The 20,890-nt window shown below is 38.7% G+C and overlaps 1 protein-coding gene across 1 annotated transcript in view; it reads left to right on the top strand.

The window, feature by feature from the left end:
- The window catches only part of LOC136884955 (methyl farnesoate epoxidase), a 128,593-nt gene that overhangs the window by 75,297 nt on the left and 32,406 nt on the right, over positions 1-20,890 (top strand). Inside the window, exons 6-7 of the mRNA XM_067157302.2 lie at positions 2,295-2,406; positions 14,526-14,706. Coding sequence (XP_067013403.2) covers positions 2,295-2,406; positions 14,526-14,706 — 293 coding nt within the window. The remainder of the gene's footprint in view (positions 1-2,294; positions 2,407-14,525; positions 14,707-20,890) is intronic.

Genomic DNA, 20,890 nt, shown 5'->3' with positions numbered 1-20,890 from the left:
TTTTGCACTGGCAGCACAAGTAGTGGATCTTTGTGTCTATGCAATATGCACACCACTTTCTTTTATTCCCTATATTTTCATGCTCTTCTTCTTCCTCTGCCCCGGATTCACTATAAGAACTAACATAAAATGCTATTTTTCAATACAGTTTGAAAATATAAGACAAATAACATGAAGAAACAACTTGCATGATGCACAAGTTGGTAAATGTAAAAAGTTTCAAACAAAATAATTTATTAAAAACCACCACCACAGATTGGGTCCGACAGGTCCACAGAGCACTAAAGTATTGCACAGATCACAAGTAAAAGCGAACACTTCATCGCAAGTTACTAAACATGTTCGGACAGGAATGTAGCAAAAACCGCAAGGAACCAATTACTTCTATCCCCACCCGCCAAAAAAAAAAGAACCCAGCATGTTAATAGACACGCATGGGTCTCACAGATCCAGCCTGTGCACTGGCGGATTAATCCCTGGATTTTTTTATAAACTTTACTTTGGTTTATCATTGGCAAATTCATCTGATATGTTTTTCACTTCTACCACACTCTACTGGGTCTCCTTGGACAATGTCTCCTCTTCAAGCCTCACAGTGGCACTCGGCAGAAATTTGAAGGAGTGCACTGAATACTGTCCCAAATTTGGATTCTTCAATAAATCCTTTGCTTGTTCTATACTGTCGATTATTCATTGTCTAAGCACCACAAGAACTCTTTAATCTTGTTAAAATTCTCAATCAGAAAAACAGCCCATGAACCACGTTCCCCATCTGGTTATAGTGGAAAATTTGGACAGCGGCAAGTCTGTGATCTCTCTGTAATGGTGTGCTCTATTGGGAGCCTTAATCAGAGTCTTCTTGAGTTTGGATATAAAGGAGTTTGAATTAAAGTGTGAACAACACAGGTTATAGAGGGGGCATAGAGATTTCAACTGTCTAAATGCTGCGACCAAGTAAGGTGACTGGTCAGTAAAAACTTGCCATATTTTCTTGTATGGTATTCCTGAGTGCAGCAGCAGCCATGGCAACTGTAGAGTTGACTATTTGCAATTCATACATTGCAAACAACATTGTCTTCGACGGATTTCCTGACAGGGGCATCACAAGGATATCCAGGACCACTCTCAAGACAGAATCAGGTGTTCCATCTAAAATAAAACAAACAGGATGCTCTACTATTGCCCCTTTAATATTTTCTTCTTTGGCTCTGTATATTGCCTGCAAAAGTAATTCTTTTGCAGAGTGTTTTCACCTGGGATAGATCTTTCTGTGTACTTTTCAAAGAAATTTTTCATTAAGAAAAGACATGGCTAAGAATGATTTTGCATGTTTTTAATAGCCACAGAATCTCATTATGGTTTTGTTTCTTGAAGTAGTAGGCCACTTACAGTGTAGAATGAGTGGAGATTAGTAGAATATTGGTCATCCTTTTGAAATAATGCTTAGTTTGTTGGGGTAATTTCTAGCACTAAACGACTTTACCATCAATAAGTCTTCCATAGACCAATTGCAGTCATAACTAGTTACAATGGATAATGAAGTTGCCATTGTTAAAATATTCAACCCAGCACTAAAAACTCGGGAGGTTAACTATTATTCTTCGCTCTTAAGTCTGCATGTAACTACCTTTCCAACTGCTTACAAGGCGGTTGTCGTGTGGCTTTGTGTTCCAGCCGAGTGCATTGATCGTTATCACAGCTGGCTCACGAGTTAAAGCACTGGCAGTTTTGAGCAGTGCAGCAAGGTGTACACTCTGTTTGGGTAAAGTAAGATTTATTTTGTATAATGTATATTAAAGCATTGTACTGTAGGATTACATGCATAATTTGAATTTCCTGTCAATAAGCATTGCTTACAGTGTTTAAATGCACTCCGTGCCCTTGTCTATGATAAAAGCCAAATCTCAGCTTCAATCAACAAAGAGCGTAATTGTTAAAGCACTAAACAAAGATGCCTTTTCTTATACCTAATAGGGGCTGATGACCTTCGATGTTAGGCCTCTTAAAACAACAACAATCATCATCATCATCATCATCATCATCATCATCATCATCATCATCATCATCATCATCATCATCATCATCTTATACCTAACTTGTATTTTCCATACAAGATACACGTTGTCTGTTTCCTTAACTCAACCATTCTCCACAGTGACTTCATACAAATGGATAATTATGTTAATAAAGCAGCATAAAGGAAAACTCAAAAATATCCCAGATATTGCACACAAATTTAATGTTTACAGTTTTATTTTATATGTGTACAACAAACCCTTCTTCTCTATTTCCAGAAAATAATTCGACAACATGAAGAAACACTTGATGAAGAAAATCCCAGAGACTTCATTGATGTGTACCTTACAGAAATGCATCATCAACCAAAAGACAGCTCATCATTTTCAGGTAGGTAAAATGAAATGGCATATAGCTTTTAGTGCCGGGAGTGTCTGAGGACAAGTTCGGCTTGCCAGGTGCAGGTCTTTTATGATTTGAAGCCCATAGGTGACCTGCGTGTTGTGATGAGGTTGAAATGATAATGAAGATGACACATACACCCAGTCCCATGCCAGAGAAATTAACCAAGAATGGTTAAAATTCCCGACCCTGCCAGGAATCGAACCCGAGACCCTTGTGACCAAAGACTAGCATGCTAACCATTTAGCCATGGAGCCGGACTTCAAGTAGGTAATACTTATATAGATAAGATTAGGTAGTGAAAAAATGTTTGAGCGATGCAGTGACATCCTTTTTTAAAAATTGTGTTTCTGTGTTTAGTCAGAAAGAAAGAACATATTGATTTCCCTGACTGTGTCTACGGATGAAGATTTTTAGTCTTTTAAACTTATGAATTTCACATTTAAAAATGTTAACATACATACATCATCATTATAGACCGTTATGCCTTTCAGCATTCAGTCTGCAAGCCTCTGTGAATTTGTTAAATGTCACCATAATCCTCTATTTGCAACTAGTGCTGTGGCCTCATTTAGTTCTATACCTATTATCTTTAAATCATTAGAAACTGAGGCTAACCATCATCGTCTTGGTCTCCCTCTACTTCTCTTGCCCTCCATAACTGAGCCCATTATTCTCCTAGGGAACCTACACTCCTCCATTCGTCTCACATTACCCCACCATTGAAGCCAGTTTATGCGTGCAGCTTCACCCATCGAATTGATTCCTAATTTTAATTTATTTTGTAATAATACAATAGAATAATACAAAGAAAATTGGTTGCACGGTTTGAGATAACTGTGAGATTGCATTCAGGAGATGGTGGGTTTGAAGACCACCATCGGCAGTGCTAAAGATGGTTTTCTGTTTTTTCCCATTATTACATCCTGGGGCTACACTTTGCTTCAGGCCACAGATGTTACTTTCCCTTTTCTGTCATTACATTGCCAGAAATCTTCAATGTGTAAGCAAAAATATTAATTTACCATATGCAGACATTTAGATTTGATGCCATTTAGGCTGCTTACATGTCAATTTTGATGTTTCGTTTTACTTTATCAGATGACAAAGAACTGGAACTCCAAATATGGCCGAGCTTTAATTAATTTTGTTTGAAAATCATAAGTTATGAGTTTTATTATGGTCCGTATTGACAACTGATCACTATCAAAGGGAAGAGAAGGGTACACCTCTTCAATACCATAAGCTTGTATATTGTCTTATAAAACTGGGACTAGTTTCAACCCCATATACATTGGGTCATCTTCAGCTGTGCTGCAATTAGAAGACATATGCCCACACATAACCAATAATAAATTAAACATTTTGGTATGCGAAATTTACAGTACATTCTTAATTTAAAACTTGATGAAGTCCAAACAACGCATCCAAACTTGAAACTAAATGACACATCATAACTGCTGTGGTTGATGCCGAACTATGTCGTCGCTCCTACAGCAGCCAAATGTTCTTGAGTTGATCTGGGAGTTGGCATCTCTATCTGCATAGATGAACAACTTGATTTATAATTTATGATTGTTCAATGTAATATGGGTAATGACTTTTATGTAGCTTGAAGGGGAATATTAAAAAATTTGAATAGGTATTCCTTTTTATCAGATGTAGTGATCTATTTTTAATTTGGTAGGAAGTGAATGTCTGAAAAAAAAAAAAAAAAAAAAAAAAAATTGAAGTAAATTATTGAGAAAAGAAGGGAAGCTAGAAGATCGAGATAAATATATATAGCTATGGTAAACTCACCCCTATGTTCTTCGTAAGTTGCGTGCATCTGATACGGGCACCAACACCAGATTGACTGTTGAGAGGAAGCAGGAGTATAGCCTGTGATGGCAGGGGTTGGAGGAGGGGCGGATAGGTGGGTTTGAACTGATTGGTGGACATGACATGTCTTTTCTCTGTTTATACTTTGTATATATAGGAATGATTATATATAATAGAATGTTTGATTTTTCATTTATTTTGATTAATATTATGGTTAGGGTTGGAGTACTATTCTAAATTAATGTAACAGTTCTCCAAAATGCTGAGCATGGTGCCCTTCTTATCCACTTTTAATATGCTTAGATCTTGGTCAATTGATGTAAAATTATGTTTTAAGTCTCTCATGTGTTGCGCCATGGCAGAGAAACGATTGTATCTTGAAGCATTGACATGTTCCATGTATCATATTTAAAAATTATGTCCTGTTTGTCCTATATATGTACTTTCACTGCAGTTTGTAGACACCTGATTGAGATTTTTTTTTTCTATTTGCATTACGTTGCACCGACACAGACAGATCTTATGGCGACGATGGGTTAGGAAAGGACTAAGAGTGGGAAGGAAGCGGCCGTGGCCTTAATTAAGGTACAGCCTCACCATTTGCCTTGTGTGAAAATAGGAAACCATGGAAAACCATCTTCAGGGCTGCCAACAGTGGAGTTTGAACCCACTATTTCCCAGATGCAAGTTCACAGCTGTGCGTCCCTAACCATATGCCAACTTGCCCAGTGTAACTTATTAGTTGGATTGATAGTACGTGTATTGAAGAAATTGGAAAAAAAAATGGTTATTATTTGTTTTAAAAGGTATTGTTGGTTATGCTTCTTGAAAATATTAGTAATTTGGTATATGTTTATATTATTGAACGTAAAGGAGGAATATTTTGTGTGTGTGTAATGATTCTCTGTTTAAAGTATAAATTTGACGTCTTTTAGTTGTGTTGGTGGTTTTATTGATAAATTGTGCACTTCATACCAAATTAAGCAATAGATCACTACATCTGACGAAAAGGAACACCTATTCAAATTACGAATGTTACTCTTCAAGCTACATAAAAGTCATTACCCATATTACATTGAACAAACATAAAGTATAAATCAAGTTGCTCGTCTATGCAAATAGGGATGCCAACTCCCAGATCAACTCAAGAACATTTGGCTGCTGTAGAAGCGACAACCTAGTTAGGCATCAACCACAGCAGTTTTGATGTGTCATTTAGTTTCAAGTTTGGATGTGTTGCTCGGACTTCATCAAGTTTTAAATTAAGAATGTACTGTAAATTTTGGCATACCAAAGTGTTTAGTTTATTATTGGTTATATGTGGGCATATGTCTTCCAATTGTAGCGTGGCTGAAGATGACCCAATGCATATGGGGTTGAAACTAGTCCCAGTTTTATGACAATATACACACTTATGGTATTGAATTGTGGGGACCCTTTTCTACCCTTTGATAGTTGTTTGAAAATCACTGAATATCTGTCCAGACTCTTTTACTCAACATTGTATGATTTGAAGTGCTAATAGATATTTTCCCTTAAAAAATATGATTACCTCGACCACAATTTTGGGATCTGGAGGCTGGCATTCTACCACTTATCCACAGAAGAAGTTCATTTAGCATTTTGTGAAAGAACTGAAAGATAAATTATCAGCATATCAACTTGAGTTTTCTAAATTTGTTAAAATATCTAAAGGACCATACAATTTAAAACCAGACAAAATCAAAATGTAAACATTAAAAATGTGTGCAAATTGATATGGACCAACAAAATTGTTATGAGTCTTGTTAGGCATATACTGTCTAAAACTGCAATGACCATGGTGTGATAATTATTATTGTATAATAAAATATGAATAAAATAAAATACTTAATTGTCCCATTTCATGGTGCCACTTAGTGCTAACCCTGAGGTTTCCACATAAACTATGCCCTGCTGTTGGGCAATCACCTTGTAATTAACTGATTGAGATTACACATACAATGAACAGAAATTTTAATACTTTAATTGGTGATGGGTGCCAGCTACAAATAAATGTAACAATTATAGAGCGAGATTCTTGAATACCACTAGGATATGGGGTAATAAGTTTACTTGACAGTATACTCTACAATAAGTTCTGGGAAAAGGATATTGTGGTTTGGTTCAAACCTAGAATTTGGGATTACCTGTTTTGCCATGAAATAAAACAATTAACTGCACTTCATACTAAATAATTTATATTCTTAAATTTTGAAATGAAAATTATGAGATTTGCTGCAATACTGAAATTACAATATAAAAGTCTGAAATTAAAATGGAATGAAGCTGTAGGCATTAACTTTAAAATACACTTGGCCGGACATTTTCAATTTAAATTTATCCCTTACTGATTCACACTACCTTGGACACTTTAATTGTTGTTGTGGCGAGTTTCTTGGAACTGGCATCAGCTGTAGTTCTCAGATCAGATTTGCAGATCGATCCTCTTATCGGTGACTCACCTTCAGCAACAAAAGATAGCATGACCTATATATTAAAGCATACTGCTCAATCAGTTATATACATTTCCTACCGCACTGGTAGTCTCCACATCAAAGACTCTACCTTCACCTGGCATAGAAACAACATAAATCAACTCAATTGAACATATACAGAATACACCCCAGTCATGTAATGGATAAGCTGTAACATGACTCCACACTAAATGTAGCTGTATTTCACCACCTATTGCAACTCCTTAAACTTTCGTTCACATATTAAATTAATCTCTTACACGTAGCAGCAAATCTTGCAGTATACAAATTCCCTTAATTCTAACATACACATACATATGGTACATAATAGATGAAATGAAGTGTAGCGAGTGATCATAAATAGAGAAATCAGATGATAGAACTGAATACAAAAATTAATAATAGTTAATAATAATAATTATATATGCTGAGGAATATTTGTAATGAGATCTGAACTGTTACAACAGAAAGGTTCTAGCTTCTCATCAGTTGTGGCATATTCACTGTTCGTGTACACACTTTGTATGCTTACCTTGAATATTTCAGTAACTTCTCGTAAGGGCTCAAGTTTGTCCGTCGAGCATCTCTGATCTTTAGAAATAATACTGTCAAATCAAATGCATCATAAGGCAAAAATACATCTTTTCCTGGACATCATTGCAATGAGAATGTAAACACCACTACCCGTCGGTGGCCCAAAGACCTCTTGTATTGAGATGTACTGATCGCAGCATACCGGCAAGGTATAAAAGTCCAAACAAAGCTTTATTTCTGATTTGTTGGTTTCTGTGGCATCTCTCTCCCTAGAATATTTGGACTTCAGACTGTCATTGTAAATGTTATTAAATGCTACAGTAAAATCAACTATCCTATCAACTATCATTAACCTCCAACAATCAATAGTAGTCTTTCCATTTCAAGCTTCTCGTTTGGGACCTGGCAAATGAATAATGATATTTTGCATTCTGGTGCGGCTCCTTTGAGGAATGATACTTTTGTACCACACGGTACCATCCTTCCCCTTATAAACATCAAGTCGCATACCTAAAAGTGTATAGTCCTTATCAACTTCATGGTCATATTCACTGGAAGGAGTACCTTCGTGTTCTGTCGTACAGCTGTCCTGCTCCGTATCGCTGCCATCATCACTTTCATAAACCAAGTCTATATCGAATCATCACTTCCACCAGTTACTTCATCATTTTTTCTGTGACCAAGTAAATCACTGTAAATCCTTATCAGTTAGTCTGTCCATTGCACAACTTCCATACGACCACGAGAAAAGTAGTTCGCACTGTAAACTTACACAAGCACACACTCTGAGTAAAAATTATGAAAGACTGACATTAGCGCACAAACGTGTTAATGGTTTGAACAACACCATCAATACAAAAATGGCAAGGAATCAGGACAGCATGAGAGAGTCCATTGGTAAAGTAGTGAGGAGTGGAAGGCAGAATTCCAATTACACCAAGAATTATTCACTATTCGGTTTGTCCTGTATAAAAAATAACCGTGCACGCATCTGAACGAGTTAAAGACAGGAAACTCGGATTCTGAAAAAAAATGGCTGGAAGAATTTGAATGGATAGCATATCCAAAGTTGATAAAGTATCTTACTGCAAATTTTGCATTTTTCTTGTGGAATAGCAAACCAGCCCTTGGGTCAAATAGTGAAATGTAAATTTGACTATTGGAAAAAAGCAAAAGAAGACAAAAAAGACAACATTCTGAAACAAAATATCATATAAGTAGCTTAGCAACTTCAGATAGTTTTCTCAAGGTGACGAGAAATGATACTTCATCTATTATTAACAAATTAGATTAAGATGGGGTAAAGAAAATAGATGTGCAATTGAGGTGTTTCAGCATTGTAATCTTGAAATTGATTCCAACATTTCAAAACTACTGTAAATATTGTGCACATTGTAAGTTTCAACATCTACAGCAGAAAGATCCTTTTCATCTCTGAAAATGAATAGAGACCTATTTGCAAAATTCAGCTTCTCAGACAAGACTAAATAGCCTTGCCATATTGTCTATTCAGAAGGATGTTCCTCTATCAGCTGTTGAATTGCCAGATGAATTTGCTCAGAAAAGAAGATGAAACAAGTTAATTTTGTGTCTTTATATGCTTTGAAAAGAAGGTGTTTTACTTTGTATATTTGTAACTCATGTTAAATGACTGAATATCAGTTTTTAATTTTTTTTTGAAAGTGTTAAAATTGTGCACTTGTATTAAGCTATATTGTTATGGTTTGTCACCAAATGAATTCACTAATATAGATTACTGGGAATAATTTAACTCAATTGTGAAACAGTGAGTCACATTTTGGATGTGTGTGTGTTACTGCCTTCTCACTATATTCTTTCCCTCACTTAAATGCTGCAGCAGTGTAACTTCATCTTCCACTGATAGGTAATCTGTAAAGTGTATAACGAGTTTGAGTGTCTTTTTATACAGGTAAGCCTCTACTTCCATTTCAAATGTGTTTTTCGTCGTTGTTGGCCGATACTTGTATCCGAGTTTTTGTTTCTTGCCTGGAATTCCATAATCCTTAGTCCACACGATGAAGGTGGCGCTGATGGCTTATCAAACCAATTCTTACATAAAACATGCGGCCAAACATGTTGCATCCGATGGAAGGTGGGGTACGTGGCAGTGTTTGATGTAGATTCTTTCTCTAGCGAGTTTCCTATTCCTATCTTTGATGTTCCTATGCTAGTGAGGGCAATCCAATGTGAGATTATGCCAAGTATTAGGGTTTATATCTACTCTTCTCATGGTCTGCTTAAGTAGGTCTTTATATCGCTTCAGAGGAGCATCACGAGTCCTCTTGCCAGTGCTGAGTTCACCATACAGGATTTGCCAAGGGAGTCTACTGTCACCCATACGATGGATATGGCCTGCCCATATAAGCTGATGACCCAACGATGGTGGCTTTGATACTGTTTAGTTTTGATTTCTCGAGAACTGTTATATTAGTTATATAGTCATCCCATTTGATGTTCATGATGGATCTAAGTTTTTGTTGATGAAAGCGTTCCAGTTTCTTGATGTCCCGGCGATATAGGTTTCAGGTTTCACACCCATAGAGTAACATAGAAATAACAACAGCTTGGAACACCATTATTTTTGTGTGGATACTTAGATCTTTGTTCTGAAATAGATTATGTGAAAGACGTCCAAAGGCCACATGGGCAGCCTGTATTCTGTTTTCCACGTCCTACTCAAAGGTACAGTGCATTGAGAGAATACTCCCAAGGTACAAGAAGTGCTCTACCCTTTTCAGAGCTGTGCCGTCCGACTCGTTGGCTGAATGGTCAGCGTACTGGCCTTCGGTTCAGAGGGTCCCGGATTCGATTCCTGGCCAGGTCGGGGATTTTAACCTTCATTGGTTAATTCCACTGGCTCGGGGGCTGGGTGTTTGTGTTGTCCCCAACATCCCTGCAACTCACACACACCACACACAACACTATCCTCCACCACAATAACACGCAGTTCCCTACACATGGCAGATGCCGCCCACCCTCATCGGAGGGTCTTCCTTACAAGGGCTGCACCCAGCTAGAAATAGCCACACGAAATTATTATTAGAGCTGTGCCAGGTATGGTGATATCAAAATCTAGTGTGTGTGTGTGGGGGGGCATTCCAGGAATGGGCTGAGTAAGCACTTTGGTCTTCTGAATGTTGACAGTCAGGCCAAACTTTCATAAGCTCTGTTGAAGCAGATGACAGATTGTTGAAGCTCTTCTGGTGTGTGGGCTGGAGAATTATTGTTATCTGAATATTGCAATTCTGTGACCTGGGTGGAATTGGTTAATCTTTTGGAGCGAAGTCTGGCCTGGTTGATATTTAATATCCACACCTGTGTTGTTTGCAGGTGTTGTCTCATAAAGCATAACTGGCAGGTACAGGACAAAAAGTGTAGGTGCAAGGACACATCCTTGCTTGAGTCCATTTTGTGATTGAAAATTCTTCTGAGATATCATTCTGACCAACCATACCATCATGGAGAGCTAGCATCAGACCAAGAAAATGCTCGGGGCATCCAAAGTGTCTCAGAACCATCCACATAGCATTTTGAGGAACTATACTAAGAGGCCTTTTTAAGATCATAGAACACTAAGAACAGAGGTGCCATTGGTTCTCTGCACTTCTCCTGGAGTTATCTTGTGCAGAAGATCATGTCAATTTTACCGCATGAGGCACGAAACCCACACTGAGATTAAGGTAGTAACCTCTCAGAAACAACCTGAAGTTGATTCAGTAAGATTCTAGCAAATATTTTTCCAGCTATGGAGAGTAGGCATATACCACGGTAGTTTCCACAGATGCTGCAATCACCTTTCTTGAAGACTGTAACTATTCTGGAGTTTTTCATGGCAGGAGGAACATATTTGGTTTCCCAGATTAGAAGGATCAGATAGAAAAAGCCTGGCTTTTAGAGGTGAGCCTCCACTTTGAATGAGTTCAAGAGGAATGTTGTCTGATCCTGGAGCCTTCCCTGTTTTCATTCTGCTGAGAGCTTTGATTCACTCTTGGAAGGTTGGAGGAGTGTCCATCCAGGGTTGAGGAGTACGTTGCGGAACATGTTGAAGAAAATCTTCAGCAGCAGCAGAACTATGGTTCAAGAGTGAGCTGAAGTGCTCTTTTTATTGTTTCAAGATGTCCTGGCTGTCTGTAAGAATAGTGGTATTATCAACAGCTTTCAGAGTTCGTGATGATGAGTGGACAGGACCATATGGCTCTTTCAGTTCTGCATAATAGTTGCTTAAGTCCCTGATATCTAAGAATTTCTGAAGTTCCTTGGCTTTTTGCTGCCACCAGTTGTTCTTTATTTCTCTGATTTCAGACTGACACTTCTGTTTTAGTTCTTTAAAATGCATTTTCTTTTCTCTGAGGGATGGATCTTGAGAAATGGATAGATAGTCATCCCGTTTATCCTTGATGAGGTTCAAGATTTCTTCATTGTTATTATCAAACCAGACTTGTCTCTTCTTTTCCTCATAGCCAATGACTTTCTGTGCAGACTCTGTAATGATATTTTGAAGTTTGGTCCATTCACATTCTACATCCTTTGTGTTGATTGGATGGTAAGTTAGTTGTTCTAGAAAAGAGTTTTGTTATTTTGTGGCAACACTATCAAGTTGAAGATTAGAGGTGTAGAACTTCTTCCTTGTTGGATTCGTGAAGTGGGTTCATGGCTTTTTATGGATGGTAATCCTGAATCGACTAATAAGAAGTTTATGATCTGTCCAGCAGTCATTAATATTCTGGGCTGTTTTCATGATTAGGACATAATTCTTGTCGCACTATCGGGTGATGACATGATCTATCATAAGCCAGTGTTCAGAGTGTGGGTGCATCCATGTGGTCTTGAAGTGATTTTACAGTTGGAATTGGGTATTGGTGATAAAGAGCTCATGCTCTGCACACAGCCAAGAAGTAACAGAACATTAGCATTGCAGTTGCCGATTCCTGTTTGTCCATGACTTTTCCCCATAAGAGGTTGTCCCTCCCCACTCTGGCTTTGAAATCTCCAAGTAGTGCAAGCTTGTCTGTAACAGGCAAGTTGGTGAGGACTGTGTTCAGTTGGTGGTAGAAGCGGTTCCTAGAATCCTCATCATCCTTAAGAGTGGGGGCATATGAGGAAATGAGAGTAATGAATTTACCTCCTGCAAGAGGTATGCGGAGAGTTATGAGTCTTTCGTTTACTGCAATGGGAGCAAGTCGATGATCATTCACCAGTTTGATCTTTACTGAAAAACCCACACCATGGATGCACCATTCATTTTCCTCTCCTTCCCAGAAGATGGTGTAGCCTGATGAAGCCTTGATGATTTTTCCTTCTCCTGCAAATCTGGTTTCACTCAGGGCAATGACATCATTCTTTTTAATACATAGACTTTCACGACCACTAAATGACATTATGATAATTATTCGGGGATATTAGGTCATGTAATATTAAATACCAGCTGATGCGTTTCGATCCTGCAACCAGGATCATCTTCAGAGCAGTAATAAAGCATAATGGCAACTGTCATTCCACAGTAACCAGACTCAAGATAGAGAGACCCAGTTAGAAATATAGTTTATTCCAGGGCCTCCAGAGTCACGGAGAAAGATGTTGACGAGTTAACTATGGAGGGTAGCCATGATCTAAAAGTATATAGCCGTCACCTTTGTTGAAATTATTTGGGCGTTTAGCAATTTCTATCACCTCATAAATGATTCTAGGAATAAAATGTTTCTCTTTACAAATGACAGAAGTTGCATCAAAAATTATTTGATGGTCATTGTGTATGGCATGTTCTGCCACAGCAGACTTCTCTGGCTGGCAAAGATGTTAAAGGGTTAAAGAACATCGCAGACACTTATGTCTTTGCCAGCCAGAGAAGTCTGCTGTGGCAGAACATGCCATACGTAATGACCATCAAGTAATTTTTTGATGTAACTTCCATCATTTGTAAAGAGAAACATTTTATTTCTAGAATCATTCGTGAGGCGATAGAAATTGCTAAATGCCCAAATAATTTCAACAAAGGTGACGGCTACATACTGAGTAGATCATGGCTACCCTCTATAGTTAAATCGTCAACATCTTTCTCTGTGACTCTGGAGGCCCTGGAATGAACTATATTTCTAACAGGATCCCTCTATCTTGAATCTGGTTACTATGAAGTGACAGTTGCCATTATGCTTTGTTACTGCCGTGAAGACAATCCTGGTCACAGGATCAAAACGTGTCAGCTGGTATTTAATATTACACGACCTAATATCCTCAAATAATTATCATAATGGCATCATTCTTTCATGACTTGGACCGCAAGTTGGGGTAAAACTCTGAGTGTGGTTTCCCAGACAAATTTTGAAAGTACCACTGACTTTTAGCCCACATTTTTTAGGGCCTTTCCCATTCAGGATGAGCAGCGGTGGTCCTAAATAGGCCTGCCTAGTCACAGATGCAGGACTGGATCCCTGAGTAGTCACAGGGTCTCAGGAAGCTGACCGTCACACATCTGCCACCAACATCCAGGTCCAGAGTAGAAGCTTCCAGTTTACCCAAACCTGCTTCCATCATCCTTATCCTATAGCCGTTAGGCTTTTAGAGGAGCAGCATGAGACAATGCCATAGGCATGAGTTTGTTTAAGGTGGATCACAACTTTCTGGGGAGTGACCCACACACTATGTTCCTGGAGCCATTCACTGCAGCACATATAGCATGAGACATGCAGTTTCCAGCACCAGAACTGCAATGGACTTCTGCAGACTCAGAGTACAATTGAGTTGCGCCTTTACAGGCAATCCATCTGGCATGACCTCTTCCACCTCCACAGCCATTGGGAACTAAGAAATAAGAGGTTCCTCCTCTGCCTGCTTTGCTATTGGATCAGAACACACTGGATTTCAGTGGCATTTCCTTCACTGGGGGACCATCACCCAATCCTAAGGAGGCTCCTCTGCTGGAAGACCTCTTAGCGGTCGTGTACCGCCACTCAGTACTCGGCATTGCCAACCCAGCTAACCTTCCTCCTTTCTCATTCTGGGCTCCGGACCAGACAACGGTGGAGTTGTGTTTTTATATTACTATTATTCCCAAGGAAAAGTGATATCTACTCCACTGTCACCAGGTGTTGTGCACTGTTTTCAGGGATTTCAGTAACATTGTGCTTTCCTCATAAGTACAAGAACTCAATTTGATCTCATTCAGAGTGAGATAAAATCTTTTAAAACCTGGTTAAGTTATGTATACTGTACTTTTTTTTTTTTTTTTTTCCCTTGTAGAAAATAGTCTTGTTGTAATCTGCATGGACCTCTTCACTGCTGGAGCTGAGTCTGTTGGCAACACATTGGGCTTTGCTCTGCTTTACATGGTGCTTTATCCCGAGGTGCAAGAGAAGGTGCACGAAGCTATTGACAGTACCATTGGGCGCTCGCATCCACCATCACTACAGGACAAAGCCAGGTATTTGTAACAGTACAGACAATTTTATATTGTCTATAGAAAGGTAAATATAATTGTATTAAAGTGTTAAATAATCGCTTAAGAATTGAGACCTTCTATCTGTAATTTTTCTGAAATATTTTATTATTTCATTGTGGCTATACGAAGCCTCTGAATTGTTCTGTGGAGACCACATAACAATTTTGTTTAATAGCTTAAAATGAAACATCACCACCATCTCATATATTGTGACACTTGTCTACAGATCAAATCAAATCAAACCAAATCAAATCGAATCAAATTCTCTTTATTTGCAAATGAGGTGTCTACCTCGGTGGCAAATGGTACACTAAAATACATTATTGTCAAGCACTGAATATTAAATTAACAAGAGAAGAAAATTTTCCTATATACAATATTATACAATTTACGCTAACAATTTTTTCTATTAAACACACAGCTCATCCTTAATAAATTTATATTGTTTACAAAATTCTACTTATAATATCTCCTGTACTACTTACAAATATAGTCAACTGATATACAGTATGTGGAATTACTTCAAATGATACTATATAACTGGTATAAGATTAAAATTTACATTGCATTTATGTACTTATTTTTTATTATTATTATTATTATTATTATTATTATTATTATTATTATTATTATTATTATTATTATTATTATTATTATTATTATTTTTTTTTTTTTTTTTTTACCCATTCTGGAACCTTAGTAGCATAACGACCTGCTGCGTCTTAACCAGAGCCCCTTTTGCCACCACTTTTCAGAGTTCCTGAAGGGCCTTCACAGCTACTGTAGCGGTCCCAGGGTCCTCGAAGTCCCCACTGTACTTCACCCCTACAGGCAGTCCCCTACTTTGGCTGTCCAAACTCCTTAGACCAGGGGATGGAATTAATTTATTCACACACATTTAAAAATTTTTTTTTTACAATAACCTGCACTGGTCGAATGCCCTCTAACACTTCATTCATTTTCTCTGTTGCTGTTTATTCTCTTCTTGAATATCTGTATAGATTTTGGAAAAGGATCAAACACTACCCCTGGTAAACTGTTCCACTCCTTCACACCCTTCCCAATGAATGAAAATTTACCCCAATCGCTTCTGCTAAAATTCCTTCTAATTTTAGATTTGTGGTCAGTCCTGCCGATATAATTATTTTCCAACTGAAGCCTCTCACGCATATCTCCCCATGCTTCTTCTCCTGTATAGGCTCTATATAATCCTATAAGTCTAGTTTTCTCCCTTCTCTCACTTAAAGTTTCCCACCCAAGTTCCTTTAACATTTCTGATACACTACTCTTTCTCCTGAAATCCTCTTTTACAAATCTTGCTGCTTTCCTCTGCACACTATCTATTTCTTTTATTAGGTATTCTTGGTGAGGATTCCAAACACTGTTTGCATATTCCAATAATGGACGAACCATACTCAAGTAACTTTTTTCTTTTAAATCTTTGTTGCATCCTTTAAGTAGCCTCATTATGACATGTAACGATCTGTATGCTTTCCCAACAACGTCATCAACATGACCCTTCCAGTGCAAATTACTTTCAAATCTCACACCTAAGTATTTGCACTTGCCATCTTTTGGGATAACTACCTCATCCAAAGTATATTCAAATTCAGTTTTAAAGCTCCTGTTTGTAAAAGTTGTAACAGTTGATTTGCCTCCATTAACCTTCATATTATTTTCTTCAACCCATTGTTGGACACTTTCAAGGTCCCTTTGTAATTCTGAACAATCCTCAGTGTTGTTTATTTCCCTATAAACAATTATGTCATCTGCATACAATCTTATTTTAGATGTTATATTGTTCCCTAAATCATTTGCATATATTAAGAAAAGTAACGGACCGATTATACTACCCTGTGCAATTCCCTTCCAAACTTTCTCTTCCTGCGATACATCATTTCCTACTTTGACTTTCTGAATCCTTGAATTTAGAAATGTTTTTATCCAATGTATAACCCTTACGTCCAATCCTATTCCCTCCAATTTCTTTAATAATATTCCATGTTCCACTCTATCAAAGGCTTTGGAAAGATCTATGGCTATGCAATCTAACTGACCTCCTGAATCCAATTGATCTGATATGTCCTGCTGAAATCCCACCAGTTGCGCCTCACAAGAAAATTTCTTTCTAAATCCATACTGGCTCCTCATGAACCAATTTTAATCATCATATATCCCTCTGAGGTGCTTTGATATTAAACTCTCCAGTATTTTACAAACTATACTGGTCAGGCTGATTGGTCTGTAGTTCTCTGGTTTCCTTTTATCACCCTTTCCTTTATAAATTGGTATTATTATAGATTCCTTCCATTCCTTTGGTATTACATTATTGTTTATGACATAGTCAAAGAGAAATTTTAAATAAGGCACCCCATTGTCTTTAATACCTCCCCAGTAATTTGATCACTTCCTGCTGCTTTTCCTTGCTGAAGCAGTTGAATTTCTCTGAGAATATCTTCATTTGTGAATGAGAAGCTTCTTGTTTCCCTCTGTCTCTCTCCCTCTCTGTCTTCTGTTTCAGTTTCCAACTCCTGACAATCATCTACTGAATCTCTGAATTCCCTACTAAATAGGTTTGCTTTCTCAGTATCTGTTAAATAGTGTTCAGACAGTAAAACCTTGAAGCATCGTTTTTCAGGAGGGAAGGGGGAAAATGAGGATGGATGCAGGAAAACGGTAAATGCGGGCAACATTAGAAATAGGGGAAAGCAAAATAATAAGATGTGGGTACTGTACTTTGACATATTTTGTTATGTATATATATATATATATTGTTGTTGTTGTTGTTATTAATAATAATAATAATAATAATATGAAAAACAACAACAACAATAATGGCGTGTGGCCTCCGGAGCCGGGTGCAGATCTTTCGAGTTGTCATGTGATAGGCAATCTACGTGCATATGAAAATGTGGCCCTACCTAAGATGAATTCTAATGTTTAATTTGGCAAACAAACAGCTCCTGAACCATTGGAATTAACTAAGGAAAGTTAAAATCCCCAATCCAATTGAGACCCCTTGAACCAAAGGCCAACACACACTAACCATTTAGCTCATACTACACACAGTGGTATCAAAATATTGGGGTCTCGTGTTTGAAGGTAGGCTTTGTACAGGTCGTGTGAATATTGTAGTAGCTGAAAGGCTCTAGGTGAGAGTGGTGGTTTTGAAGGGTGTGAAGTATGACGGGGTATGTGGAGTTTGTCTGCAGTAGTTAAGGCTGTTTCAAGTTGTTTTATTATGTTGTGTAGTTCTTCTTGGTTTGTTGGTGTCGTAATGTTGTGGATCATGTCTGTGATAGTTTGTCTGTAGGCTGACCAATCAGTGCAGTTATATTGTCATACTGGTGGGGGTCGTTGGTTGTGTTGGAATGGGTTGGTTTGTAGGTTTGGTAGGGTTAGTAAACATGGTATACGGTCACTTCTGATATATGGTAGCATAAGTATGTCACTATTATTTGCAAGTGTTGGTGAAAGAATTATAATGTCAGGGTGTTATTAGATATAGGTCATGTGGGAGAAGGGAGAGGAATGTCCACCCCCCGGATGTCATGTAGAATTTGTTTATAAGTTCTTTTTTGAGTGATATCATATGATGTAACGTTAAAGTCTGCCATAATTAAATAGGTTGAAATATTCTGAGTAATATATTCTACCAATTCTTTAGGTGGAGGTGATCCTGGAGGAGCGTATATGGTAGCTATTGCAATGTTTTGATTGCCAATAGTTACCTCAGTTATTAAGTTTTCTGTTTGATATTCTTGTAGTTAGTGATAGTGTAGTTTTGATGGAATAGATTTGTGTACACTGATTGCTACCCCTCCACGGCCTCTGTTAGGGTGATCGGAGTGGTAGAGTGTGTGATTTTTAATTTGTGATTTTTGTTTTTTAGTTAGAAATGTTTCATTAAAAATTATGACATCCGGGTTGTGTTGGTCGATGTGTAATTCAATGAGCGGTCGGTTGGTTCTCAATGAGCATATATTACCATAGTAGACTTTCACTTTTTAAAGTAGCCGAGATGGATTTAGTGGAAAGCTTGTGCAGAACATTTTAGTTCCTGAATACGTGGTATCCAGATGAGTCTGAAATACCAACTGAGCCACCAATTGAATCTGATCGAGTACATGGGAACGTTGGAATGGCAGTACATTCTGTAGGACTAGGGTAATGAATCTAAGGATGTTCTCCATGGAGGGGGGAGGGAGAATGGAGGTAAAGGTTGGGGTGGGTAGGTCAATGGGTGTTATGGGAAGGATGGTTCCGGGTTGGGTTGAGGTTTACCCCTACATTTAGCGGAAAAATTTGGGTGGTTTTCCCGGCATGTACTGCATTTTGGTGAAGTCTTGTTAGTGCAGTTTGCTGGTTAATAGAGCAAACGCCTGAAAAGCCTTACATCTGATATGTTTTTGACATTTTTGGTCGTATCCTTGAAAGCGTTCACAGCATCTACGTTGTGGTGGGAACGACCTTGACAGCTCCACACATTGACGTTTGGCGTAGATGAGGGCACATCTCGTAGCTAGTTGCTTTACGTCACACCGACACAGATAGGTCTTATGGCGATGATGGGACAGGGAAGGGCTTGGAGTGGTGTGAAAATGGGAAACCACAGAAAACTATCTTCAGGGCTGCCGACAGTGGGGTTCGAACCAACTATCTCCCGAATACTGGATACTGGCCGCACTTAAGCGACTGCAGCTATCGAGCTCGGTGAGATGTCACATGACAGGATTCGAATTAGTGAGGTTGGTCCTCTGTCATTCCTGATGTGTATAGTTTTAAAAATTTGCAGCCCTTGTTGTTGTAGTTGGGCTGCAACCTTGTCCTCTGAGTAGCTACGATCCACACCGTAGGCCACAACTGACAATGTGGGTGCTAGGCGCGTAGGTGGTGTATTGCCTAGGTTGTACGGCCATATTTTGAGCTATGGCATGCTTACCAAAGTGTGCTAGTCCGATAGTGTTGACCAGTATGGAATAGAATGGCCTTGAAGTCTTGATGTTGTGGTACTCTTTACTTCTTTGTATTTCCAAGTTATACTCCTTCTGTACGTTCGGAAGGAATCTTGTTATTATGGAGTGGATGGCCTTTGACTGGTTTTTATTGGGGTCCAAGTTCTTTAATTTAATTATGTAGAATTGAGTTGTACTCCTGTACCCGTAGCAGTTCCGCTCTGAAGTCTTACTTGGTTTGGTAGTGCCAGGTTCCGAACAGCTTCTGCGTAGCTCAGATTAGATAGTGGCATAAAGGCTGGCAAACGGTTTTCAGATGGTAAGTGAAATGGAGCCATAATATCTGCTGTATTGATGTTAAGTGGCGACGTGCCACTTGGTGATGGGTTTTCAGCATTGGAGAACGGGGTGTATGTGCTCCCCGTTGATACACTTGGCTCTCGTTTAATAGCTCTGCGTTTTCTATCCTCTGGGCTAGGCGAGTCCCTGTCGATTTTCCTTCTCGGCATTCTAATAGTTTCGTCTTCTATGGATGAAGCTGGAGACACAGAGCGATCTCTTCTCATAGAGTCGAAACTTGTAGGGCTTCGCGTGGTGGCATCTGGTGTCTTTCTGCCGTACTTCTTCCTTGTCCCAGTTGGAATGCTTTTGGCAACCTCTGGAGTAGTTGAGACGTATTTGTTCATGGTTCCTTCTGTATCCGTCACGCTTGAAGCGGCATCTTTGGCTGGATGGTTCAACTTCGTCTTGGCGTTTATGAAATCTGATGAAGCCTCTGGTAGCAGAGTTTCACATCCCACAGCGGCCGTGCCTGGTTCTTTCTCAGCTCCCTGCTGCTTTACTTCATTTTCTAATTATTGTTAGTTCCCGTATTGCTTGCCATCGTGACCCACTGGGCTAGGCAGCGTAATACTGACTTGGATTGCCGTGGAGGTGTGCGTGCGTGCGTGCATGCGAGAATGTTTTCATTCCCCACCCTGAAGTGGTGGGGCGGGCCACCTGAAGGTTTACGCCCTCCCTCTGGCCGTGAGCTTGGGCGGGTTGAGGAGATTGGATAGAAGAAGGAGAGGGGAAAGGAGATATGTGATTAAGGAGTGGGAAGCCTCTTAGCTAAGTGTTTTTTGTTTTTTTATTTTTATTTTTTATTTTTTTACAAAAGAGAGATGAAGTTTTATTGAGCAGCGATACAATGCAAGATGTTAAATACAGTG

The sequence above is a fragment of the Anabrus simplex genome, chromosome 1, assembly GCF_040414725.1.
Source record: "Anabrus simplex isolate iqAnaSimp1 chromosome 1, ASM4041472v1, whole genome shotgun sequence".
Taxonomy (NCBI): domain Eukaryota; kingdom Metazoa; phylum Arthropoda; class Insecta; order Orthoptera; family Tettigoniidae; genus Anabrus; species Anabrus simplex.
This window is presented reverse-complemented; position numbering and strand designations above follow the sequence as displayed.